An 11,616-nucleotide genomic window follows, 5' to 3' on the forward strand; every position below is an offset into this window, starting at 1 on the left:
AGGGTGAGAGGGTGAGAGGGAGGGGGGAGAGAGAGAGAGAGAGAGAGAGAGAGAGAGAGAGGAGAGAGAGAGAGAGAGAGATATTCCCCCTCGGAATAAAATGGAGATCATTTCATCTCGGGTCAAAATGCCATGAGAAAAACCTTCTTAACTGTACGTGCATGCGTTATGATGGACTTACTCCAATCCAATTTCAGTCGTGACACCTTGATTTGCAAGTTGAATTCAATACTATATACGTATGATAAATGAAAACAAATGAAATACAAGTTCCCTCATTACCATCAATTCCAGACTATGAGTCATAATTTGGCTCCTGACTTGTGATTATTGAGCTTCAAATACCTAATGAGTCTACGCCGATTTTTTCCCTTATTTTGCTCCCTACATCTAAAAACAAATGTGTTTTCCTTCCTCCTTTGTCAAAAGGCCGGACATAGAGAGAGGCAAAGTCAACGGCGGTTGAGATTGTGATTGATTGCGATCTGGGGCGTCTTATAAGGTGGGAAAAAAGAACGCCAAAGCAATCTGATTCAACGGCTACCTTGTCTCGTGAGGGAGGGAGGGAGGGAGGGAGGGAGGGAGGGAGGGAGGGAGGATATGCCATGGCGTCGTGACCGCATTCCTAGTCTCACCTTTGATCTTTTTGTTTTATAGCCAATAAATGTTTCAGCTTGTCACCCCCAGTGACCAACATACCTATTAGTTTTTTGGTGGTCGAGCCATGTGGGAGAAAAATAAGAAAAGCATTTTTCCTCTGCAGGTTCTACTCTACGTAAGCACTTTCCTAACAGAACGTAGCAGAAGAATGGCATTGCATTGCAAGAAAAATCGGATGGATGCGGCGGTTTCAGGGAGATACGGGACAAGCGCGTCACAATCAATCTGTTGGCAAAAGATCTTTTCCCAAGAGGAAATGCATTTCAAGGGTGTCTTCTACGACTAAAGCTGCATGAGAAAATCTTGTCTTGCTTAAGTGCTGCTATTTTTAAGCCTATATCCAAGTGGCATGCTTTATTTATGCTGGATATGAATTGATTTCAATCCACTCGGGACTGCAAAGAGTCATCCCATACAAAAGGCAGGAGATATTGAAGGGTTCTGCTAGCGAGCACTGTAAATCAGTAGCCAGTTTGGGAGGGTTATTAGTTCTGGGTCAAGTGAGGTCATCGGAGAAACAGCCAACAAGCTGCAACCATTCACCTTTGATTGAAGTACGTACGTACGTAGCAGTCGCGCTCATCATTTTGAAAAACAAAGTTACGTACATGCCTTAAAAGCGTCACCTGCTTCGTTCGACTTGGAGGCTTGAAAAAGTGTAGTTGTTTTTCATTCCCTTGCAGTTCAAAGCTTTTCAGAAAACAGCAGGATTTGTGACTTCTCACTATTATTGGCCTTTCAGCTTTTACACGTGCACATACAAATTGACTGAAGTTCCGGCAAAAATATTCAGTAACAAGCAACATTAAGAATCAGGTGTCCTCAGGTTTCTATTGCTTCCATTTATGTACTGTGACTTTTGTTGTATGCACAATGTTGGCCAAAGGAATCAGCATGGTGACAAGTGGGTGCTGTCACTGCTGCAACCTCGAGGTGCTTAGTTGTCATTTCCTTTGGTGCTGAACGCTATTGGGACTTTTTGGATCCAAATACGACCGTACGTACAGCAGGTGCTCCGTAGAAATGATGGTTTGACTGTCTGTCACGTGTAACTGGAAATACTGGAAAAAAAGTAACGCGTAACCGTCATCGGATTACTTGACTGGAAAAAGATCTGGCGTTATTGTTAAATGTGTGGAATTTTTATAAAGCCTAGAAATCTTCAGAAAATGCTGATTAAGTTTCATTGTATGTTCCCTCCAGGGGGTGGGTGGAAATATTGAAAAAGAAAAAGTGAATTATTTGGCCTGGCACCCCGTAGCCCCACCCGCCGCCGCCGCCGCCGCCCATGACCAAGAGGCAAACATTTCAATCCAAATAACCAAGATGGATAAGAAACACAGCATGCTAGCAACATTTATAGTCCAGCCTGCTGACAGAGGCCATGAAAAGAGAAGTTAGGTAAAAGCAAGCTGTCTTGATGATGTGTTTTAAAAGTGACACGCTCAGCGGGATGACTCTGACACTTTCTTCTCGGCCCAAATTTGGCCCTGGACTTTTCCAAACAATTACATGAGAGGACATACGAAGAAAGGCACGGAGGGAGCTGTCAAAGTCCATTTGGGATCAGGATGAAAGGCTGGCTGACTTCATCAAACTTTCCTTTTGAAGATGACAGTCGAGCAGAAACTCCAAATGCTGACAGCATCATGGAAGAAAATCAAAAACATGGAGTTGGCCTATTGTTTTCTTGCACCCATTGGGATCTTCATTCCTTTGAATGGGAGCGGCTTGTAATTGTCGTGACAAATGACGGACGAGCGTCGGGCCAAAGGTGCTTTCCGTTTGCAGCAGCAGCAGCAGCAGCAGTGGCATCTGTTTCTCCAGCTCCTTGACTCCGCCCGCCTCTTGTGCGCATTTCACGGCTCTTGGCAAACCAAGCGCAAGTGCGGGCTCATAGTGTGACTGATACGATGCTGCTGCTGCTGCTGCTGCTGCTGCTGCTGCTGCTGCTGCTGCTGCTACTGCGAGACATTCACACGATGGATGATTGTTGTGGAGCGTGCGAGAGAGAGAGCGGCAGAGAGAGCGAGAGCGAGAGCTCACTGGGATGATTTATCTCCAGTTTAGCACCTTTGCGCCAGATGATGGCACAATAAGTCTTATTCGTTTGGGAAAAAAAAAACCAAATCACTTGATGCTCGGCACGTCTTTTTCCAACGATAAGGCGCACCGACCGCTTCTGGGTGATATCAAATGGCGAAATGTTGCTTCGCTGCGCCTCAGTTGCTTCAAATGAACCTTGACCGCCAAATATGACCTTCAGATTCAGAACCAGCCTGAGGCAAATACACATGATGGGATTACTTTACGCTCATCTTGAGGCAGTGACACTTTTTGGAATGTTTGAAAACAAAAGGAAAAACACATTTGAAATGTTTGACAAATGGTAAAAAAGTCAAATGATGTGAATGAAGACAGAATTGAAATGAGTCAGTGGTCAAATTGAAGATGTGAATCAAAGCAAGATACGAATTGATCAATTGTTCAGTCTGGGGAATTGTAACAAGCAAACACGTAATATTGACGATGGTGCCAAAACATTTGGTTTGTAAATCTTAACTAGCTTTATCTTCAATGCTCTTTGTTTGATGACAGTCAAATGACAGAAATAGAACTCGTTTCCTTCAGGTACTTCATCCCCCACTCAAAAAGAAATTGCCCCACGTCTGGTTCATGTCACGACCCGTCCATCTGTCTTATTATGTTTTATTATCTGTAAGTTGTCATGGTTTCTGTCCGCGTCTGTGTACTCGCCCCTCCCTCCCCTCCCCTGCCCTGCCCTCCCCTCCCCTCCCCTCCCTTCCTGTGTCAACTCACAATCAATGTAGTGATCACAGTCACCTGCCTCTCTCTTGTTACCTATCTGTCTGTGTGTGTGTGTGTCACTCCCTGTCGGATCATTGTTGTGTGCTCATGTCATGATGTCTTTTTGGTTGCTGTCGCTGTCATTGGTAATGTCACCCTGTCTTTTTGTTTCACGTCTATTTCGGTCAGTCTTGTTGCGAGGTTTGGTTAGTGCGTTATGTCACTTTACCGAGTCTGTATTTTGAGTTCCGCCAATAAAGCGAGCTGGTCCAAGGTGCACTTGGTCGCCCTGCTCCATTTCGTGACACTTCAAACTCTTCTCATTTCAGCCCCAATGTGAATTTATCTTCAGATACAGTCATTCGTTGACGTAAAGCTCCAGCCGTGAACACAAAGAAAGGCCTTATCTCTAGATTTCTTTTTGGGGTTTATTTCATCCCCATTGTAAATGACAACAGAAATGAAATGAACCCAACTTTTACCATGTACTTTGGTGCAATTCAAATTTCCAAGAATTTTGTGCATCCGTCGAGTCACGTTTTGCAAACGAAAGAAACCCCCCCCCCCCGGATTGTCTGTCTTGCAGAGCACGTTACAAATGTTCCGAGCACCACCATGAAACTATGCTAAACTAAACCTAAAGTCCAAACGTAAAGTCAACAGTCCCAGCATACCGTTGAATAATGAGCAAAATACTTGGCTAGCACTAAGAAAAATGGAAAGAAAAATGGCCCTGGCGATTTTGGCTGACAGATGAAAATATCTCCATTGGATGATTCACAGCAGCCTTTTATGCATTATTTCATCACACTGACACTCTGTGTAAGATCAAGCCTTTTTCTTTCTTTCTTTCTTTTCTTTCTTTCTTTTTTGTTGCCTTTGGGTGTTAAAGTAATCACCAGTTTATTCTCACGAGAACAGTACATCACAGTAGGCTTGCAGACTGAGGGCACATGAGCAAAATCAACACATTTCTCTCTTGCGGCTGCAGGCAAAGAAGAAAAGAGCTCTTCCTGTTTTGCTTGTAAACCATTTGAGATCATTCATTGTTCAATATTGTCCGTGCGAGACTAATTACAGATGAGGTGCTGCACTTATTTATGATGTTCAGAGGCACCAAATCATTTGGTAGACTCAGCCTTTTGCTGACATGATGCTTTGGGCGAACAGATTACAAAATGAGTCTTGTTGATCTCAGTATACCTTCAATTGTAATGAGAACAAATTCTTTGGGAATTGTTTACTTTTTTGGTGTGAAACACATTGACTAAAATAAACCATCTGGGATTCGGTTGACATCCGGACTATCTTTCCATATTCAGCGTGAACTCGACACAACCCCAGAATAATAATAATACAGTATACTGGAAATTCCCCTCAGCTTGACTGTATTGATTAATGATGTCGTTGTCGTTGTTGTTGTTTTTTTACAGCTATTTTAATGTTGCAGCAGTAGCATTTCTTTTTTGAAGTTCCCCATATTGAAGTCATTGTGCAGTAAGATAAACAAGAAAACAAAAGAAAGGCTCAAGGGCTACGATGTTGGTCTTTTTCAACATTCCGATGAAAGCCATAGTTGTCCTTAATATTACGCCATCAAATTTGAAATAGCCTTTTATCGTCACGTACATAAACACAAAAGATATTTTCCATAAAGCAGCTGACAAAGCAATGAAATTACAAATGATGAACTGGATTCCTCGTCCTGGCATTATCATTTATCCTCATCCTTTATAACAATACAACGGCGAGCCAGACCTTTTAAATGTTGTGATGGGGCCAGCTGTCGGCAGCTGTTGATTTTTTGGGTTCGGGAAAGAAAAGAAAGAAAGGAAGGGAGGAGGAAAATGAACCACTAACTGGAGGAAAGGCTCAACGCTGGAGGATTTTGACCTTTAATGCCGTGCCGCTCGCTAATCATGTTACGGGCAACTAAAGACGTTTCTACACGCTACTAGACGCATCTTACTATGTCTCATCAATTTTCTTGATTGAGCGAGGACCCACTCGGATACATTCCACCAGGTTCTTATTCCCCAAAGCGTGTGCAGAATACAGCCACGACGCAATCCGTAGGCGTAATTAGTGGACGCATTAGAAGCTCTGCAGTGGGGCAATACATCACGGCTCCCGGATGTTTAATCAGAGCTGATCCAAGGAGCACAAACGCCTTGATGGGCTTTTTTTTTTTTTTCTTTCTTTCTGCCAGGAGATTAAACACCTTGTTTACTGAACTTTGTTGGCTGCTAGTCAGTCGCCAGCCACTGCACTTTTCACCAGTGAGTGTTGAATGTTGCCATCGTTTCTTGGTTTAGTCGGTCTCCTGCGATTCATCAAGCTTGGAAATAGAATGAATGCGCTTTCATTTGTCCGAAAGGACATATACGTAATTATTTTGAATCACGTTCCCGCCCATCTGCAGTCATATAAAAAGACACCCACACATCTGGCGTGGTCGGTCATCTTTGCTTGTTCTGATTGCCATGCGGCACACGTTGTATCAGAAAGCCAAAAGAAGCAATTAAGACTTGTGAAAGCGGCAACAATAGATGATCAAAGTGTACGGGGGGACTCTTTCATCCTTAACAATAGCACGCATGCATGCGTGCGTCTTTTTTGCCTTTCACGTGAAATCACAGTTTTCTATTGATCAATTGGATATGTTCTGCCTCCCGCTGAAAGAGCTTGGTTCTGGTGCAAGAGAGCGAGATATTTAGCGCCAGTCACTCTCATAGAATGGCATTCAAATCTTTTGGCTTTACGCACATTGATGGTGGGTGGACTGGATGTGACTCGACAGACAGATAAGTGATGGTGACGCATCATTCTTCTGTTCTTTCATACTTTGTTTTGCTGAGGCATTGTAAGGTCAGTGGCATTTTGCTGGAACTGTTCATCTCACCGTCCGTCACTTCAACTTGCCCGACGTGATTGATACTAAAAAAAAAGGAGTCATTGCGGAACTTGATCCCTTTTCTCCGATTGAATGGAGCCGAATTCTCGATGCAATGCAAACATGCGCATTTGATGTATACTTAAAGAGCGCTGTAGGATTCATGACGGGAATGTCATGAATACTTCAACGAGACAATACGTGAGTGTTTTATTCATATTCTGAAAAAAACAAAGCCGAACGCCACGGCGCATCAATCCGCAAGGCTCGGAAAAGAAGCTTTGCCAAAATATCAATGGCGTGCCGCTGCATTTGGCCATCTCTTTTTCCGCCAGTGCAATCAATGTCTCTTGTCACCCAGCACCTCTCGATGATGCTCTTTAAGGTTTATTGGCGCTTTGAAAGAATAAGCAGCTCTGCACCGAGCGAGTGTGTCTCAGCTCGCAGTTTTTCCACTTGAGGGAATGTAAATGCAAGAGCCGCTCGCTCGCTCGCTCGCTCACTCGCTCACTCATCCTGTCAGAGGTCCAATGCTCCGTAGCTTTACCTTTAACTTTAGTCGGTCACTTTTGATGAGTGATGGGAGCGGTGAAATGTGGCAAGCATGTGGTGGGGTGGTGGACCACACACTTTGTTTTTGCGCGGTAGTACCGTTTCCGCCAACGACTGTACGTGGAGGCTTCTCTTCCAGCCAAATGATGCCATTACATAATGCATGAATATTTATGACAACACGATGAAGGTACACGTTTTGCCTTAGGCTAGTGACCATGAGTCGAATAAACGTGTCAGAGGGAAATGAAATCTTTCTCTTTGGGCATGCCATTTAATTAGACTTCAAAAGGCTCTTTTTTCAGGTTCACAGATTGATTGGCTTACTATAGGCAATGATTGATGTTTTCCTTCATTTAATTCAGATTAAAAATGACACAAAAAAAAGGTGTGTTGCATTGCACGCAACCACTTGATCAAATCAAATTGACTTGTCTTTTTGCCTTTACTGTTTTTCTTTTGTTTGACCTTTGTGTGGGTACGACTGACAGACACACAGACAGACAGACAGACCGACCGACCGACAGACAGACCGATGTCTGCTTTACAAGAAACAATCTTTATTTACAGAACACAATGGCAGGCAGGAAAAGAAATCATTTCGTCAAATATCTGATGAATAGAAATCCCGCATATATTTCTTCACATCTTAATCAAATTTCATCTGATATCCACAGCAAAGATTCTTACAAGAGTCTCATCGTTGGATTGCTACAGATTGTCACCCACATTTCTTTTCATCCGTATAACGACCTACATGCTTTGGCTAAAAAGTCTCAATGTATATTTCACTTTGTTTGATGTGCACGTGTGTGGAAGAGATGCAAGAAGAGTCACACTTCTCCGCTCTTGCTTTACTGGGTCACATTCATTTGTTCACGCACCAGCTGTCGGCCAAAAATGCAGCATTACGCGAGACGTAGCCCAAGGCGCTGCCCCCGGTGGATGGAATTATCAGAAGCATTTTTACCAAGTCTATATTATACAAGTTCAACAGAGCTCAAGGAGGGAGGGATTACGGATACACATAAAAGGGTTCGACATTTTTGCTCAAAGTCAAATTGGGACGCAGTTCGACCTATGCTGCATTTTTCTCAATCGTATTGAAACAAAGTGTCACGTACATGACTAGAAAGAGTCGAATAATATATGTACATCCTGCGAGCCCTACCGTTCCTATTGGTGATATTAAGGTTTATTTCAAAATGGATCTGTTATTGTTTCGGCGTGTCTCAAAAAGAGTCGTGCTAGCCGTACCAGCGACTACTGGAGAAATAAATCATACTGCCGGTCAGACATGTTTACTCAGAACGCCGCTGAAAACTTGGCAACCAATCAAATCATCTTTGAATTCGAGCTCTCGGTCTCTCTATGCCAGAACGGTGACGTCCTGCACTCCTGTCACGTACCGCTCGGTGTCGCTTCGCGCGCTGGCCGAAGACTTGGCGGCTGAACACAGGAGGGCCCGGAAGTGCCTCCTGAAGGTGTCCGAGAGGCAGGCGTAGAGGACGGGGTTGGCGCAGCTCCACGAGTACGACAGCAAAACCGACAACTCAAAGACCCGGGCCAAGGTGAGGTTGGCGTGAAATGCCGAGCAGAAGTTGACGGTGTAAAACGGCAGCCAGCAAACACCAAACACCATCACCACGGCCACCACCATTTTGGTGACCTGCCGCTCCGGACGCTGGTTCTCGCTAGATTGGAGTGGTCGTCGCTGCCGCCGCCGCCGCCGCCGCCTCAGGGTGAGCAGCAAGGCCGTGTACGAGGAGGTCATGATGACAAACGGCAAGGCGAAACCCAAGACAAAGGTGTAAGACAGGACGCCCAGCCACCACATTTCCGAAAGCAGGTCGGGTATGCACTGGCCTCCGTCGGCCGAGAAGTGAAGCGCCATGGGAAGGATCGTCAGGATGGACAAAAGCCAGAGGACGGCCGAAACCATCTTGGCGCAGCGCGGCGTCCTCCAGGAGGCGAACCTCAGCGGGTCGGCCAGCGCCATATAACGGTCGACGCTCATGGCCGTCAGACAGAAGACGCTGGTGAACTGGTTGATGCCGTCCAACACCATAACAGCTTTGCAGGCCGCGTCGCCAAACCACCAACGCTTCAGCAAGTTCTGACTGGCGATGAACGGGAGCCCCACCATGAAGAGTCCGTCGGCCAGCGCCAGGTTGAAAATATACACCGTGGTGGCCGATGACATTCGGTCTACTTTCAAAACGGCCACCATGACCAGAGAGTTCCCGGCGAGGCCCACCACGCACACGGCAAGGTAGAGGACGGCCACGAGGACGCCCAAAGCGTCTACGTGCTCCTTGAAGTCAAAGTGTTCATCCACCAAAGTCCAGTTGTCCAGATCCACGTCCATTCTGCGCAAAAACCAACTCGCTGGCTGGCTCGGCGCTACGCTACTGTTTGACTGGCTCGTCAAACTAGACCACACTCGGCGAAAAGAAAAGAAGAATTTGGGCTACTCTTCAAGCGCTCAATGCTTGGCTTTTAAAGTCGATTGTCCTCTCCGGCACCCATCTTTGAAATGAACGCCACGGATTCTTTCTCCCTGGGAGCCCTTTTTATATATCTTCCCCCCACGGTGTGTGACGAGCGCTCGCTGGTGTGTGGCTGCCTGGAAGTCCACCACCCCCTAGTTCATCAGTCTCCAGAGGCTGGCTGGCTGGCTGGCTGTGATAGTCCAGCTTGGCTAACGCCCCTCCTGAGTCGTCCCCCCCCCCCCCCCCCAAAGGTTCTCTGCTTGTTTCCAAGGTAAACCCAATCTGCTCCCATACACTTGTTTTCATAACTTTCCCCCTCCCCTCCCCTCCCCTCCCCTCCCCTCCCCTCCCCTCCCCTCCCCTCCCCTCCCCTCCCCTCCCCTCCCCTCCCCTCCCCTCCCTCTGTTTCTGTTGACTTCACACATAGCCTCCCTTCTTCTCCACCCCTCAAGCCAGGGGGTCACACAAATCCCCACGCACGCACGCACGTCTGTTTTCTCAGGATTCTGTTGTTGCGACATTTGACATGGGATTTTGTTTTGCTTGGGGTGGGGGGTGTTGGAAAATGAAGCAGGATGGCACAAGCAGAAGCAGAGGAAGTAAAGGCTCAGGGAGGGAGGGAGGGAGGGAGCTTCAGGACCACGGATGAGCAATGACCTCCATCCTGTTGCCACTCTGACACGCATAGCTGGAATACCCCTGGAGTGTCCACCCCCCTTTCAAGTCCACAATTATTTCCCATGCCGTAAGTGTTTCTCCAGAATGTGATGCCATTCCAAAGATACTTAACACTTCTCTAAATCGTCTCGGGGCTCATTCATCGCAAGATTTATGGGGGAATATGTCCAATCCGCCAACACCTTCCAGGGGTTGCTGATTAGGCTGTGGCTTTGCTGCCAACACTTCATACAACATGGCCCACCTCTACATCCCTCTATTAATCATCCGTGGAGTTGCTTCATATTTCACGGGCAATATTTCACTTTGCCGTCACTTTGGCATTCACTTTTAGAACAGTCTGCCGCAAAGAAGCAAACGGTAAGATCAAGTCTGTATTCTTTATCAAAGGACAAAAATCCTTCCTTCCTTCCTTCCTTCCTTCCTTCCTTCCTTCCTTCCTTCCTTCCTTCCTTCCTTCCTTCCTTCCTTCCTTCCTTCCTTCCTTCCTTCCTTCCTTCCTTCCTTCCTTCCTTCCTTCCTTCCTTCCTCCCTCCCTCCCTCCCTCCCTCCCTTCCTTCCTTCCTTCCCTGCTTTCCATTGTTGCCACATCTTGGAATCCTAAACAGACGAGTCAATTATGAACGAAACAAGTGTGTTTCTGTACGGAAAGAGATGGGAAAACAAACGTTTGGAAATAGCACCAAAGAATACAACTTTTTTGACATGACAGTACGAGTGCTCAATTCTCGAGTAGTCACCATTACCGATACCAAGTACCGATACGGCCAGTACTTTCAATGCGTAAAATGACAGACGAGCTCATTTGTCAAGGCCAAATGAGCATTGAGTAGAAGCGGCAGGCAATTTTGAGAAGGTTAACAGGCGAGACTGACTTCTCGAGCTCTCTTTTGTATTGGAAAACACTCGTTGTATTTGATACGACGTTACGTCATGGATGATGCGGACAGTGACGTTGTCGTGCGTCTCATTAACAAGTTGGCGGGGAACCTGCGTCACCGTCCGATCCAACACAAAGACACAGCAATGTCGCGCTTGGCTGGGCTCTGTGTGAAAGACGACAGGCGGATAAAAAGCGCAGGGCTTGATTAACCTTCCGACACGCCCAGTCCCACCCTCTCAAAGGTCTCCTACTGGACATCCTCCTCTTTTCTCAACTTCATCTTTGGGCCTTTTCATTCTCCGCTTTCTTGGCTAATGTGCGAAAAGCATCCACACAAAAGTCCATCTTATGTTTTGCCCAATTGAATTGACTGGCTAATGCCATTTTCCTGCAATATGTCCCAAGGGGGGAACATTTGAAACCTATAGGAGACGAGAGAGAAATAAAGAAGGGATATATAATGCAATGAAAGGAGGCACGATGCACCTGGCATCCCCCAACAACTACAGACATCTTGTTTGGTCTCCCAGAAGATTGATAATGCAATATCCGACAGACAGGAACAATGTCTTCCTTCTTATCCTCGCGCTAAAACAACAATTCGGTGAAATGACCACGAATAACCGTTTCTTTTAACGTGCATTATTTTA

The 11,616-nt window shown here is 46.0% G+C and overlaps 1 protein-coding gene across 1 annotated transcript; it reads right to left on the reverse strand.

The window, feature by feature from the left end:
• Positions 1-7,451: 7,451 nt before the first annotated feature.
• LOC125991677 (somatostatin receptor type 5) lies at positions 7,452-9,628 on the reverse strand. The gene has a single exon (XM_049759973.2). It carries the CDS (start codon positions 9,279-9,281, stop codon positions 8,283-8,285), a length of 999 nt encoding a protein of 332 aa, XP_049615930.1. The 5' UTR covers positions 9,282-9,628; the 3' UTR covers positions 7,452-8,282.
• Positions 9,629-11,616: the final 1,988 nt, after the last annotated feature.

Source organism: Syngnathus scovelli, chromosome 21 (genome assembly GCF_024217435.2).
Source record: "Syngnathus scovelli strain Florida chromosome 21, RoL_Ssco_1.2, whole genome shotgun sequence".
Classification (NCBI taxonomy): Eukaryota; Metazoa; Chordata; class Actinopteri; order Syngnathiformes; family Syngnathidae; genus Syngnathus; species Syngnathus scovelli.

Coding starts and splice junctions, on each gene's coding strand:
- LOC125991677 (XM_049759973.2), bottom strand. CDS start 9,281: ATGGACGTGGATCTGGACAACTGGACTTTGGTGGATGAACACTTTGAC.